The following is a 16,235-nucleotide window of genomic DNA, read 5'->3' as shown; positions in this document are numbered from 1 at the left end:
CTCGCACAGAAACAAAGACCCAACACAGCCATAAAAATAAATAAATTAATTAATTAATTAAAAATTTTTAAAAACAAACAAACAAAAAAAAAACCTATGAGCTACCACCCTGATGTTACTGGCTGGTTGGTTTTGAACTTCAGGGAAGTCCCTTTAAAAATGAAAATCTAGGGAATTCCCTGGCGGTCCAGTGGTTAGGACTCCGCGCTTTCACTGCCAGAGCCTGGATTCAATCCCTAGCTGGGGAACTAAGATCCCGCAAGCCTCGCGGCCAAAAAACATAATGACAAAAAAAAGAAAAGAAAAAAATAAAAATGAAAATCTAGACCCCATACGGCAAGCACTGCATAGACAAGCTGACGCCTAAGAACAAGGAGCAAAAACTGGAAAGGAAACTAGAGAAAGAGAAGCTTGGAAGAAGTATTTCACAGTAACAAGAGTGACTTCTGAAGGGAAGCTATCAAATGTCATTGGCTGCATCTGACACTCCTTCCACCTGGGGGAAGCCAATTAGGTATGTAAGGTTAGGGAAAAAAGAGGAAAGACAGTCCTCACTGCTGCCAGTTGTGGTCTAAGCAATCTTTTCCATCAGCTAACACTGCAAGCAAATGGGGGAATCTACAATAGCATGCCACAGGAGAAAGAAGTTATGGAGACTGAATCTTTATGAGCAGAAAACCAGCTAGAGGTGGAGAGGGGCTTATAATGTGGGCCGACCATCTCCTCTAGTTCTGAGTTCACTAGGGAAAATGCCCTGCACTGGGAGAGACTGCAGCCAGGCAGAGCTTCACCAGTAATGAACTCCAAGAGAAGCTTCCATGGTCTCCTTGGGCAGTCACAGTGGGATAGTGTGAGTCAAGGACATAACGGATCCCTCAGTAAGTCACACCCAACCCACACAAGGGAACACAGAGCGGGTGATGTCAGAGCCTGAGGAATAAACAGAAGGGCTGCAAAAGATGGAATGCTGGGGTCCAGAGAAAATGTCGGGGCTCTGCTGACTTTCAGAACTGAGCCAGACAACTCAATGGAGTAGAAAACCCTCCTCTGAATCTTTTCATTTGAAGGGTTAGTCAGTATAGCTTCACGGTGGGGGTCCACTTTTATCTTACATTTGGAAAAACTGAGGCCCATAGAGGGCCAAACTCACCCAGATGAGACTTGGAATTCAGTTTCCAGGGGAAGATTTAAGCCCTCCCAAGGGCATGCAAAGCAGATCACCTTTAACAACCCCTTGAATCTTTTAAGGGCAGGAGAATTTATTCCTCCCTCTTCCTACTTCTTCCGCCAAATGTCCCAGTTGATTGGCGATGGGGACAGAATTCTGGGGGAGACTTTGCAAAGGAGGCTTCCAATTGGACTTGGAGGCATTTAAGGTTCTAGCACAGACGACTCATGGTTCTAAATTAAGAGAATGTTCTCTCTAGAAGTTTTTCTGATGTTCAGGCTCTTACTCGGCACCAGCCTTCTGGGACCACACAGGTGAAATGAACAAAGAATAAGAAATAGACTAGAGAGTGGCAGACAAGGACCACAGATCTCAGCACCATTACTCACTCAATCTCTTTACCTCTTACTTTCATCTGTAAAGTAGGGAATTGATAAAATAGGGGAGCAAAAATAACTCTAATGGAGATTACGTTACTAATACAGAATTTAGGAATACGAATCCCACCCAGGAGGGTAGACAGAACAGCTACTTACGTTGTGCCGTTGCTTTCCCCGAACCGCTGGTAGGATCCCGAGGAAGAGAAGTTGTTCAGGCCTTCGGACGGACTCTCCTCCGGGCTCACGTCGGTGGAGCTGTAGTCACGGTAGTCCTCGTTCCGAAGTCTCTGCGTGGACATGGTAACTGGGGGGACAGGGGCAGAGCTAAGACCACCAGTGGCTGGGGTCTTTAGCTCCAAGCCTGGGATCGGCTCTGGGGCAGAAGCAGCCATTGCCACAGTAGTTCAGTGACAGCTGCACTATGGATTAAGTACAATGAGGTTGCCTGATACCAAGAGAAATGAAAAAGGTACAAAGTACACATGGGCGGGCTGAGCTCTCTTGGCTTCTCCCTCGCAACCTATCTAGTCGATGCCACACTCACAAGTTTCTAAATTTGCCAGCACACCTGGACAGAGCAAAGGTGAGGCACGGCTTGGGAGGGATGGGGGAAGATGCAGACAGGCACTTCTAGGCAGCCTTTCCCGTTCCTTAGGCTGGGATTAACGACCCCTTCCTTTGAGCTAATTTCTTGGACCCTGAACAATACTGACATTGTATCTACATCCATCTTCCCCAAGAGCAAGCTCTCAGAGGATGGGAACCTAAATATTCCTAGCTGTATTCTATTTTTCCTCTGCATTTGGTCCAGAAAGAGCCTTCTGCATTCCAGAAATCCCTTCTAGATCATCTAATTCTGCTCAAACTCGCCACCAGGTCCCAGAGCCACAGATGACCTTCTCTTTCTCTCTGCCATGACTTCTGGTATGTCCTATACTCTTTGGACGTCATCAGTGATGCTCATTCCCTCATCCTAGGACTCCTTTCTTGCAACCAGCCTGCATACTTTGAAATGGCAGCTGAAAGCAGCGCAGAGGAAGACCAGGAGCATGAGAGGGGCTCACCACTGGCCCTTGTGGCAACATCTCCCCGTCACAACCCTTCTCCCTTTTGCCAATTTTTCAAAAGCTGGTGAAAGAAGAAACCCTTCCTATTGTCTGCTGAGGAAGGATGGTGAGGGTGGTGTCCCATGAGTGGAGTTTTTAAATAATTATACACCAGAAAAGAGAAATACAAGGACTTCGCTAAGATACACTATAAGGATACATTTTGAGAGCTGTGTAGGCTCCCAGAATCCTAGAGACGGTTGCTAAAAGAGCCTTCGGAGGTCACTCCAAACTACTCATTTCACATATGAAGAATCGTTCCCCCAAAAGATGAAGGGACCTGCTCTGCTACAGCCAGGTAGCACCAAGCCGTAAACATACATCCTGACGCCCTGCCTAAATCTGGAAACACCTAATGAATACACTGCCAGTTGCAGTGATGGAGTATCCTAATGAAAGGGAGTCAACTTCCTCCAAGAATCCGCAATCAAGTAAGGAAGAAAAGGTCCATGAACATTAAAAATTACGAATAAATATCCTTCTGACACTTGGCAGACTGGCACAACCAGCTGCCTAGAAGGGGCTCTCCCCCAGCACGTGGCCGGATGCCCATCCTGAGTCTGATGTGCTACCTCAGATGCCTGGTGAAGAGACAGGACCTCTGATGGCCAACACAACACGCCGTCCCGCCCAACATCCATCACCAGCTGCCAGAGAGTAGACAGCTCTGTGTCAAGTGCTCCCAGAGGTCCAGTCCCAAAGGACTCTTTGGAAACTGACCCCGCCTAGCACCTGAGTGATCCAAGGGTGATCTCATTTTCTCCCACCAACTATAATGGAGGAAGGACCCCACGTAATCTCGCGAGGAAAGTGCTTGACAGAAAGCCAGTGAAGGGCTTGGAAGTCCCAGAGACTCAGGAAGTCCCTGCCTCACTTCACCACCTGAGCCAACTCTGCTAGATATCTAAGTCTGCATCATTTACTCACATGGTCGGGGAATTCAAGGAAGTCATCTAAGCTCTGGGGCAATGAAATTCATAAGAGGGCCAGGAAACAAAAAATCTATTTAGTATCTCAATATGAACAGTTGAAAGCTGCTATTCAGGCAAAAGCAATTAAATTAATTTCTGTGAATGTCAGAAGGCCTGGGTGCTAAAGCTGCCTCTAACACCAGTTTGCTCAGTAGCCTGGAGCAATTCTCCTTATTTGTCTCGGGTCTTAGTTCCACACGCTCAAAAAGGCGGGGGTGGGGTGTCTGGTGTACTAAACTATTGCTCTAATATTCCAGGAATCAATTAATGCAATTCTTTATGCAAACAGCAGCTAATTTCTAGTCTCTTCCAATATACCAAAAGCGTCTGAGGAACACAGCCTTCCAGGTGAACCCTGCATATTACTGAGGGAGAGGGACAGAAAACAGGCACTGACAAGTTCCCCAATCCCTCCTCATCAACCAAAAACCACTCTTGCTTACTTGGTACAGACGCTCAATCTATTCCAAACACTGTAAAGAGGGCTCTTTATGTTGTGACCCACAGCAGATTATCACTAAGAAAACTGCTCAGAAAGAAGCTGAAATCTATAGATCAAAAGTCCAATGAACAACTGCAGGATGTGGAAGATGTGGCTTGGCAACTGTGTGCATGTTGAAAAAGGAAAAAAAAAATGCTACTTATGGGTTTTAGTTGTTGATAAGCTCAGCAGAAATCAATGATATCATAATAGACACCAATTCAACTAATGCAATTCTTGGTTGCACTACAACAAGAGATAACCCCAGGGAGATGACAGACTGTTCTTTTCTGCCATACCTTGTATTCTGTTCCAGGCAGCACACTATAAAGGGGATAATGATAAACTGCGGTATAGCCAGGGGTCAGCACCAAGGTCATGAGGGGGAAGAAAACCAGCTAAATGAAGAACGGTTGGAAGCCCTGAGAAGTTTCAACCTGGAGAACTGGCAACTCGGGAGGTAAAAAAACTGTCTTTAAAATCTGTCCTAGGGATCAGATTTGTTCTGTGGAGCCTCAAAGATTACTCAGAAACAGGATCAGTAGGTGGAAAGTAAAGGGAGGCAGGTCCTTGGCTAGACATAAGGAAGACAACTATCAAAAGGAGTTGTCCAGGGCTTCCCTGGTGTCACAGTGGTTAAGAATCCACCTGCCAGTGCAGGAGACGTGGGTTCGAGCCCTGGTCCAGGAAGATCCCACATGCCGCAGATCAACGAAGCCCGTGCACCACAACTACTGAGCCTGCGCTCTAGAGCCCACAAGCCACAACTACTGAGCCCGCATGCCACAACTACTGAAGCCCGTGCGCCTAGAGCCCATGCTCTGCAACAAGAGAAGCCACCACAATGAGAAGCCCGCGTACCACAACGAAGAGTAGCCCCCGCTCACAGCAACTAGAGAAAAGCCCGTGCGCAGCAACAAAGACCCATGCAGCCAAAAATGAATAAATAAATTTATTTTTTTAAAAAAGGGAGTTGTCCAAATGGATCGCTCTAGGAGATAGTTCCTTATCCCTGGAAAGATCCAAGCAGAAGCCCCCTCTCAGAGCTGCTAAGCAGGAATTGAAGCACTGTAGAGGGTGGGTGCGGTCACTCCCTGGAGTGCCTTCTAGGGCTCTTTCTGGCAACCAAGGCCTCCTCCTCTTCTCTCTAGCTGTCCCCACTGAGTGCAAGCCTCCATGGCCACCTTGCCCTGGGCTCTCTGTGATGAAACCTGGTTTCTACCGTCTAGTGCTATAATTGCCATTTCCTGCCCTGTGGGAGATTTTATTAGACCCTGTTAACTGTCCAAATGATGGATGTAATATTTAAGAGTTCAAGACCAGCTCTTCCATCAGGTTCTTGAGGACAATGAACAGAGTTTATACAGTATGTGTGGCCCATCAACACAAAGTAAAAATCTCCATAAGATATTTAGACTCAAAAGAGTGTACTAAGGGACTTCCCTGGCAGTCCAGTGGTTAAGACTCCGCACTTTCAGCGTAGGGGGTGCGGGTTCGATCCCTGATCAAGAAACTGAGATCCCACATGCCACGTGGCACAGCCAAAAAAAAAGTGTACTACATAAGAAAAATCTGCATGTTTACTGGCAGATATATGTATGTATATATTGTTTTTTTCAAGTGTACATTCAACCAAAATTGCATTGAAATATCAACTATTTGTATAACCTTGATAAACTTTCTTCTTTTTCCTCATATAAACTATTTTTAATTAATCAATATTCTCATTATTTTAAGGTTTTTTTCCACTTATTTTATATCTACTCTTCCTTGAATCTACACAGTACACACACTGATGATCTTTAGTTGTAATATAATGGTCCGTCATTATATTAATAAAATAATTTGATTCACTAGCTCCCAACTGTTGGCTTTTGAGCTTTTTTTTTTTTTTTTTGGACTATCTTACATCATAGCTAAAAAAATTCCTACAAATAGTTTTTAGTTTTCAAGTCATATCCTTGGAGTAGAACTAGATGGTTATCACCATACAAATGACTGAACTAACGTACAGTGTCACTAGCAATATATGGACATGCCTATCTTTGCATAACCCTGCCAACTTTGGATTTTATCTTTTTTTTTTTTTTTTGGCCACACTGTGCACGCAGGCTGTGGGATCTTAGTTCCCCGACCACGGATTGCACCTGGGCCCCAGCAGTGAAAGCACTGAGTCTTAACCACTGGACTGCCAGGGAATTCCTGGATTTTATCATTTTTATTTTTGCTATTTCTGATGAATGGGTGGCTCCTTGTATTTATTTTATTTTACATTTCTTTAATTTCCAACAAAGACCACTGATAATAAAAACTGTAAGAGCATCTTTCCCCCACCTGTCAGACTCATACTTTTGAAAATACTAAACTCATTTTTGAACTTACTTTTGAAAATACTAAAATGTTCTCAAGATAGCTATTTAAGACTTAGTGATTAAATTCTATTCCAAATTCAGTAAAATAAACAAGATGAATTCCAATAAGGGAAGGAGAATCCATCTGTACGAGTTTGTAGGTCTCTTTCAGGGCACACGGGAAGGTCGGGGAGAGGAAAAGAGAGGAGGGAGGGAGAGGCAGTACTAAAGTGTTAGCTTCATTACTAAAATTTAAACAATACTTTTAAGGGTGACTTGTAAACACATAAAAAATTATCCTCTAAAAACCATTAGAACTAATAAGTTCAGCAAAGTTGCAGGATATAAGATCAATATACAAAAATCAGTTGTATTTCTTTGTACTTTCAATGAACAATTTGAAAACAAAATTGAGAAAACAGTTCTATTTACAAGAGCATCAAAAAGAATCAAATATTTAGGAAGAAATTTAGCCAAGTAGGTGTAAGACTTGTACATGAAAACTCTAAAACATTGTTGAAAGAAATTAAAGAAGACCTAAATAAATGAAAAACATCCCAATATTCATGAATTAGAAGACTTAATACTGTTAAGATGGCAATATTCCCTAAATTGATCTACAGATTCAATTGAATCCCTATCAAAATCCCAGCTGCCTTTTTGCAGAAATTAACAAGCCAATTCTAAAATTCATATGGAAATTCAAGAGGCTCAAATTAGCCAAAACAATTTTGGAGAAAAAGAACAAAGTTGGAGGACTTCCCAACTGCTACACAAAGCTACAGTGACACCAAGACAATACAGTATTGGCATAAGGACAGACAGACAGATCAACAGAATAGAATTTAGAGTCCAGAAATAAACTCTCATACCTACGGTCAATTGATTTTTGACAAGGGTGCCAAGACAATTCAATGGAGGAAAAAATAGTCTTTTCAACAATTGACACTGGGACAACTGGATATCCACGTGCAAAAGAATGAAGTTGTAACTCTACTTCACACCATATATAAAAATTAACTCAAAATAGGTCAAAGACCTACATGTAGGGGCTAAAACTATAAAAACTCTTATTAGAAAACATAGGTATAGGGCTTCCCTGGTGGCGCAGTGGTTGAGAATCTGCCTGCCAATGCAGGGGACACAGGTTCGAGTCCTGGTCTGGGAAGATCCCACATGCCGCGGAGCAACTAGGCCCGTGAGCCACAACTACTGAGCCTGCGCGTCTGGAGCCTGTGCCCCGCAACAAGAGAGGCCGTGACAGTGAAAAGCCCGCGCACCGCGATGAAGAGTGGCCCCCACTTGCCACAACTAGAGAAAGCCCTCGCATAGAAACGAAGACCCAACACAGACAAAAAAATTAATTAATTAATTAATTAATTTAAAAAAAGAAAATATAGGTATAAACTTTTGTGACCATGGATTAAGCAGTTTCTTATATACAACAGCAGAAGCACAAGAAAAAATAGGTAAACTAGACCTAATCAAAATTTAAAATGTATATGCCTCAAAGGATACCACCAAGAAAGTGAAAAACAACCCACAAAATGGGAAAAATTTTCTGCAAATATATTACACTTCAATAATAAAATGAAAACCCAATTAAAAAATGGGCAAAGGATCTGAATAATATTTCACTGAAGATGTGAAAAAAGCCAATAATCATCTGCAAAAATACTCAATATCCTTAGCCATCAGCATCAGGTAAATGAGAAACAAATATCACAATGAGATACCACTTCACACCCACCAGGATGGCTAGACTCAAAGACAGATAATAATAAGTATCAGCAAGGATGTACACAAATTGTAGAGGGTTCCCTCTTACACTGCTGGTGGGAATGTAAAATGGTGCAATCACTTTGGAAAACAGTCTGGCAGTTCCTCAAAAGGCTAAACATAGTTACCATAAGATCCAGCAATGATTCCACTCCTAGGTACATACCAAAATGAAAATGTATGTCCATAGCAAAACATACACACAAATGTTCATAGCAGCTTTATTCCTAGTAGCCAAAAAATGGGGGGAAAAACCCCTGATAAATGGATAAATGAAATGTGGAATATTCATACAATGGAATATTATTCAGCAATAAAAAGAAATGAAATACTGATAGATGCTACAGCACGAATGAACCTTGAAGACATTATTCTAAGGGGAAGAAGTCAGTCACAGAGGATCATATAGTGTATGATTTCATTCATATGAAAGTCCAGAATAGGGAAACCTATAGACAAAAAGTAGATTAGTAGTTGCCTGGAGTTTGCGGTAGGGAGTTGGGAGGGATTAGGGGGTGACAGCTAAAGGGTTCAGAGTTTCTTTTGGGTGATGAAATGTTCTAAAATTGATTGTGTTGACGGTTGCACAACTTTGTGAGTTCAGTGGAAAAGCTATTGTACACTTTAAATGGTTGAATAGTATGCTATGTGAATTATATCTCAATAAAACTGCTAAAAAAAAAACAGAACAGATTTCTGGGCCCAATCTGATTCAGCCTGAGCATTTTAATTTTAACAAGCTTCTTAGATGATCCCGATTACAGGCAGATTTATATAAAGCACTATGAAAAACAACACATATATATGATCTTATGATAGGTATACCGCAGGCCTCGCCTCCTACCAAAGTTCATGGATTGGTGATATACGCAAACTAAAAGTGCTACCTATTATTCTGAAACAATTACATTCTCTGGAACCCAGAGAAACAGCGAATTCTCTAGATATACGTTCTCTTCTCTGTTGCTGGAATTCCAAAAACATGAACAAGGACACAGACTGTGTTCCTATATGTGGTCTACAGAGAGGGAAGTGAAAATTTCTGACATCCGCATGATTTATTTTAGAGGACATCAGATAGGACGCCATCTGATCTACCAAAAAAGTACATTCCCTAACTTGAGACTCCTGCCTGAGAGGGTCTGGTGCAAGGACAGCCGCAAAACAGCTGCTGATATCAGCAGGCTCTGCACGGAAGCAGCTGAAAGAGCAAACACACTCACTTTTTACCCACAATTATAAAAATCTCTAAATGTTAGGACCAGGCATGACTGACAGGTGACCAAGCTCCAGTTTCCCATTTATAGGTGAGAAAAGCAAGGCCCCAGCTGGTTAACAGTTTGGGATTAGAATCCAGCATACCAGATTCCTAGTCCAGTGTGCTTTCTAACAGACCATCTACTCTCCCTAAAATCTCCCTGGGAACAAAACTGGGGCAGGATTAGGTCTACAGGGGGAATCCTGAATAATAAAAAGTGCATGAGTTCAGAGCCTAGTTGTGTGACCCTGAACTCCCTTTGTCTCAATTTCCTCATCTGAAAAATGTCATTAAGAATGCTTACATCACAATATTGTTATGAAGGTAGACGCAAAAGATGTTAATTATGTTGCCTGGTACATAATGGACCTTCATTAATGGCAGCAACCGTGTTATTACTAGAGAGAAGTTCAAGGACAGAAGTCAGAAGTTCAAGTCAGGGAGTCACTACACAAATAAAGCGCTGCAGGACTTCCTCCATTCCATCACTCTGGAGAGCTGAGCCAGGTCTCCATCTTGGAAACAGTGATCTATGTGCCAAGAGCATCCCAGTAACCCATGTAGACAGATTCCTGAACTTCCTGGAAAAGGGAAGCACAGAGGAGTCTTTCCTACTAGAGAGGGTCATTGAGAACTGGCCCTGGGTGTCAAGGATTCCAAGAGAAATGTATGGGAGGAAAAAGAAGAGACAGCACCAAATACAGCATCAGGAGGTTTCTCTTTTGGCATATGCAGAATATCCTATCCACTGGACCCCACACTCATTAAATAGAGATTAGCTTTGTGTGCTCAGACCCAGTAAGGCCTGGCCAAAGGAAGGAGGTACAAGATTCCGCCAAGATCTGGGTTAAGACAATGTGAGCTTCCTCTATGGGAAAAAGAGAAAGCTAGCCTAGGACTCAGTGGGTAGTACACACCTCTGGAAGAAAGTATGAGGACCTGTCAGCAAAAGTAGAAACCAAAGTCGAGAAAGCTAGCCTAGGACTCAGTGGGTAGTCGCACACCTCTGGAAGAAAGTGTGAGGACCAGTCAGCAAAAGTAGAAACCAAAGTCGAGAAAGCTAGCCTTGGACTCAGTGGGTAGTCACACACCTCTGGAAGAAAGTATGAGGACCAGTCAGCAAAAGTAGAAACCAAAGTCCACTCACTCAGCCCAGCTCTAGGATCTCACTTCAGGTCAGGATGGAAAGAAGGAATATACCATTAACAGCAATGACTTGTCAGCATCTGACCCTTCAGCATCTGACCCTGGAAGAGGTATCAAGAACTTAAAGAGACAGTTACAGAAAGACAGAGAAGATGAAAAGGCAGAGGGCTATGTACCAGATGAAGGAACAAGAAAAAACCCCAGAAAAACAACTAAATGAAGTGGAGATAGGCAACCTTCCAGAAAAAGAATTCAGAATAATGATAGTGAAGATGATCCAGGACCTCGGAATAAGAATGGAGGCAAAGATTGAGAAGATGCAAGAAATGATTAACAAAGACCTAGAAGAATTAAAGAACAAACAAACAGAGATGACCAATACAATAACTGAAATGAAAACTACACTAGAAGGAATCAATAGCAGAATAACTGAGGCAGAAGAACGGATAAGTGACCTGGAAGACAGAATGGTGGAATTCACTGCTGCGGAACAGACTAAAGAAAAAAGAATAAAAAGAAATGAAGACAGCCTAAGAGACCTCTGGGACAACATTAAACGCAACAACATTCGCATTATAGGGGTCCCAGAAGGAGAAGAGAGAGAGAAAGGACCAGAGAAAATATTTGAAGAGATTATAATCGAAAACTTCCCTAACATGGGAAAGGAAATAGCCACCCAAGTCCAGGAAGCACAGAGAGTCCCATACAGAATAAACCCAAGGAGAAACACGCCGAGACACATAGTAATCAAAGTGGCAAAAATTAAAGACAAAGAAAAATTATTGAAAGCAGCAAGGGAAAAACGACAAATAACATACAAGGGAACCCCCATAAGGTTAACAGCTGATTTCTCAGCAGAAACTCTGCAAGCCAGAAGGGAGTGGCATGAAATACTTAAAGTGATGAAAGGGAAGAACCTACAACCAAGATTACTCTACCCAGCAAGGATCTCATTTAGATTTTTTTTTTTTTTTTTTTAATTTTATAGCTACTTTATTTATTTATTTCTTTATTTTTGGCTGTGTTGGGTCTTCGGTTCGTGCGAGGGCTTTCTCTGGTTACGGCAAGTGGGGGCCACTCTTCATCGCGGTGCAGGGACCGCTCTTCATCGCGGTGCGCGGGCCTCTCACTATCGCGGCCCCTCCCGTTGCGGGGCACAGGCTCCAGACGCGCAGGCTCAGTAGTTGTGGCTCACAGGCCCAGCTGCTCCGTGGCATGTGGGATCTTCCCAGACCAGGGCTCGAACCCGTGTCCCCTGCATTAGCAGGCAGATTCTCAACCACTGCGCCACCAGGGAAGCCCCTCTCATTTAGATTTGATGGAGAAATCAAAAGCTTTACAGACAAGCAAAAGCTAAGAGAATTCAGCACCACCAAACCAGCTCTACAACAAATGCTAAAGGAACTTCTCTAAGTGGGAAACACAAGAGAAGAAAAGGACCTACAAAAACAAACCCAAAACAATTAAGAAAATGGTCATAGGAACATACATATCGATAATTACCTTAAACGTGAATGGATTAAATGCCCCAACCAAAAGACATAGACTGGCTGAATGGATACAAAAACAAGACCCATATATATGCTGTCTACAAGAGACCCACTTCAGACCTAGGGACACATACAGACTGAAAGTGAGGGGATGGAAAAAGATATTCCATGCAAATGGAAATCAAAAGAAAGCTGGAGTAGCTATACTCATATCAGATAAAATAGACTTTAAAATAAAGAATGTTACAAGAGACAAGGAAGGACACTACATAATGATCCAGGGATCAATCCAAGAAGAAGATATAACAATTATAAATATATATGCACCCAACATAGGAGCACCTCAATACATAAGGCAACTGCTAACAGCTATAAAAGAGGAAATCGACAGTAACACAATAATAGTGGGGGACTTTAACACCTCACTTACACCAATGGACAGATCATCCAAAATGAAAATAAATAAGGAAACAGAAGCTTTAAATGACACAATAGACCAGATAGATTTAATTGATATATATAGGACATTCCATCCAAAAACGGCAGATTACACGTTCTTCTCAAGTGCACACGGAACATTCTCCAGGATAGATCACATCTTGGGTCACAAATCAAGCCTCAGTAAATTTAAGAAAATTGAAATCATATCAAGCATCTTTTCTGACCACAACGCTATGAGATTAGAAATGAATTACAGGGAAAAAAACGTAAAAAAGACAAACACATGGAGGCTAAACAATACGTTACTAAATAACCAAGAGATCATTGAAGAAATCAAACAGGAAATAAAAAAATACCTAGAGACAAATGACAATGAAAACACGACGACCCAAAACCTATGGGATGCAGCAAAAGCGGTTCTAAGAGGGAAGTTTATAGCTATACAAGCCTACCTAAAGAAACAAGAAAAATCTCAAGTAAACAATCTAACTTTACACCTAAAGAAACTAGAGAAAGAAGAACAAACAAAACCCAAAGTTAGCAGAAGGAAAGAAATCATAAAGATCAGAGCAGAAATAAATGAAATAGAAACAAAGAAAACAATAGCAAAGATCAATAAAACTAAAAGTTGGTTCTTTGAGAAGATAAACAAAATTGATAAGCCATTAGCCAGACTCATCAAGAAAAAGAGGGAGAGGACTCAAATCAATAAAATCAGAAATGAAAAAGGAGAAGTTACAACAGACACCGCAGAAATACAAAACATCCTAAGAGACTACTACAAGCAACTCTATGCCAATAAAATGGACAACCTGGAAGAAATGGACAAATTCTTAGAAAGGTATAACCTTCCAAGACTGAATCAGGAAGAAACAGAAAATATCAACAGACCAATCACAAGTAATGAAATTGAAACTGTGATTAAAAATCTTCCAACAAACAAAAGTCCAGGACCAGATGGCTTCACAGGTGAATTCTATCAAACATTTAGAGAAGAGCTAACACCCATCCTTCTCAAACTCTTCCAAAAAATTGCAGAGGAAGGAACTCTCCCAAACTCATTCTATGAGGCCACCATCACCCTGATACCAAAACCAGACAAAGACACTACAAAAAAAGAAAATTACAGACCAATATCACTGATGAATATAGATGCAAAAATCCTCAACAAAATACTAGCAAACAGAATCCAACAACACATTAAAAGGATCATACACCACGATCAAGTGGGATTTATCCCAGGGATGCAAGGATTCTTCAATATACGCAAATCAATCAATGTGATACACCATATTAACAAATTGAAGAATAAAAACCATATGATCATCTCAATAGATGCAGAAAAAGCTTTTGACAAAATTCAACACCCATTTATGATAAAAACTCTCCAGAAAGTGGGCATAGAGGGAACCTACCTCAACATAATAAAGGCCATATATGACAAACCCACAGCAAACATCATTCTCAATGGTGAAAAACTGAAAGCATTTCCTCTAAGATCAGGAACGAGACAAGGATGTCCACTCTCACCACTATTATTCAACATAGTTCTGGAAGTCCTAGCCACGGCAATCAGAGAAGAAAAAGAAATAAAAGGAATACAAATTGGAAAAGAAGAAGTAAAACTGTCACTGTTTGCGGATGACATGATACTATACATAGAGAATCCTAAAACTGCCACCAGAAAACTGCTAGAGCTAATTAATGAATATGGTAAAGTTGCAGGTTACAAAATTAATGCACAGAAATCTCTTGCATTCCTATACACTAATGATGAAAAATCTGAAAGAGAAATTATGGAAACACTCCCATTTACCATTGCAACAAAAAGAATAAAATACCTAGGAATAAACCTACCTAAGGAGACAAAAGACCTGTATGCAGAAAACTATAAGACACTGATGAAAGAAATTAAAGATGATACCAACAGATGGAGAGATATACCATGTTCTTGGATTGGAAGAATCAACATTTTGAAAATGAGTATACTACCCAAAGCAATCTACAGATTCAATGCAATCCCTATCAAATTACCAATGGCATTTTTTACGGAGCTAGAACAAATCATCTTAAAATTTGTATGGAGACACAAAAGACCCCGAATAGCCAAAGCAGTCTTGAGGCAAAAAAATGGAGCTGGAGGAATCAGACTCCCTGACTTCAGACTATACTACAAAGCTACAGTAATCAAGACAATATGGTACTGGCACAAAAACAGAAACATAGATCAATGGAACAAGATAGAAAGCCCAGAGATTAACCCACGCACCTATGGTCAACTAATCTATGACAAAGGAGGCAAAGATATACAATGGAGAAAAGACAGTCTCTTCAATAAGTGGTGCTGGGTAAACTGGACAGCTACATGTAAAAGAATGAAATTAGAATACTCCCTAACACCATACACAAAAATAAACTCAAAATGGATTAGAGACCTAAATATAAGACTGGACACTATAAAACTCTTAGAGGAAAACATAGGAAGAACACTCTTTGACATAAATCACAGCAAGATCTTTTTCGATCCACCTCCTAGAGTAATGGAAATAAAAACAAAAATAAACAAGTGGGACCTAATGAAACTTCAAAGCTTTTGCACAGCAAAGGAAACCATAAACAAGACGAAAAGACAACCCTCAGAATGGGAGAAAATATTTGCAAATGAATCAACGGACAAAGGATTAATCTCCAAAATATATAAACAGCTCATTCAGCTCAATATCAAAGAAACAAACACCCCAATCCAAAAATGGGCAGAAGACCTAAATAGACATTTCTCCAAAGAAGACATACAGACGGCCACGAAGCACATGAAAAGATGCTCAACATCACTAATTATTAGAGAAATGCAAATCAAAACTACAATGAGGTATCACCTCACTCCTGTTAGAATGGGCATCATCAGAAAATCTACAAACAACAAATGCTGGAGAGGGTGTGGAGAAAAGGGAACCCTCTTGCACTGTTGGTGGGAATGTAAATTGATACAGCCACTATGGAGAACAATATGGAGGTTCCTTAAAAAACTAAAAATAGAATTACCATATGACCCAGCAATCCCACTACTGGGCATATACCCAGAGAAAACCGTAATTCAAAAAGACACGTGCACCCGAATGTTCATTGCAGCACTATTTACAATAGCCAGGTCATGGAAGCAACCTAAATGCCCATCAACAGACGAATGGATAAAGAAGTTGTGGTACATATATACGATGGAATATTATTCAGCCATAAAAAGGAACGAAATTGAGTCATTTGTTGAGACGTGGATGGATCTAGAGACTGTCATACAGAGTGAAGTAAGTCAGAAAGAGAAAAACAAATATCGTATGTTAATGCATGTATGTGGAACGTAGAAAAATGGTACAGATGAGCCAGTTTGCAGGGCAGAAGTTGAGACACAGATGTAGAGAATGGACATATGGACACCAAGGGGGGAAAACTGCGATGAGGTGGGGATGGTGATGTGCTGAATTGGGCGATTGGGATTGACATGTATACACTGATGTGTATAAAACTGATGCCTAATAAGAACCTGCAGTATAAAAAAACAAACAAAACAACTAATACTAAACTTTCATTGGGTTATTTGTATGGAAATATGTTAATATAAATGTTTCAGACATTACATGAAATTTCTAAAAATCTTAAAAAAAAAAAA

At 41.0% G+C, this 16,235-nt stretch overlaps 1 protein-coding gene across 10 annotated transcripts in view; it reads right to left on the bottom strand.

Moving 5' to 3' along the window:
* The window catches only part of SLC36A1 (solute carrier family 36 member 1), a 296,571-nt gene that overhangs the window by 277,926 nt on the left and 2,410 nt on the right, over positions 1–16,235 (bottom strand). For 9 of the 10 annotated variants that reach the window (XM_007188614.2, XM_057539733.1, XM_057539736.1 and 6 more), the window contains exon 2: positions 1,705–1,852. In XM_007188614.2, the coding sequence (XP_007188676.1) occupies positions 1,705–1,847 (143 nt within the window). In that variant the 5' untranslated portion in view covers positions 1,848–1,852. Of the gene's footprint in view, positions 1–1,704; positions 1,853–16,235 lie in introns of those variants that run through there. The other variant, XM_007188616.2, reaches the window with a different exon arrangement.

This window comes from Balaenoptera acutorostrata, chromosome 2, assembly GCF_949987535.1.
Source record: "Balaenoptera acutorostrata chromosome 2, mBalAcu1.1, whole genome shotgun sequence".
Taxonomy (NCBI): Eukaryota; Metazoa; Chordata; class Mammalia; order Artiodactyla; family Balaenopteridae; genus Balaenoptera; species Balaenoptera acutorostrata.
This window is presented reverse-complemented; position numbering and strand designations above follow the sequence as displayed.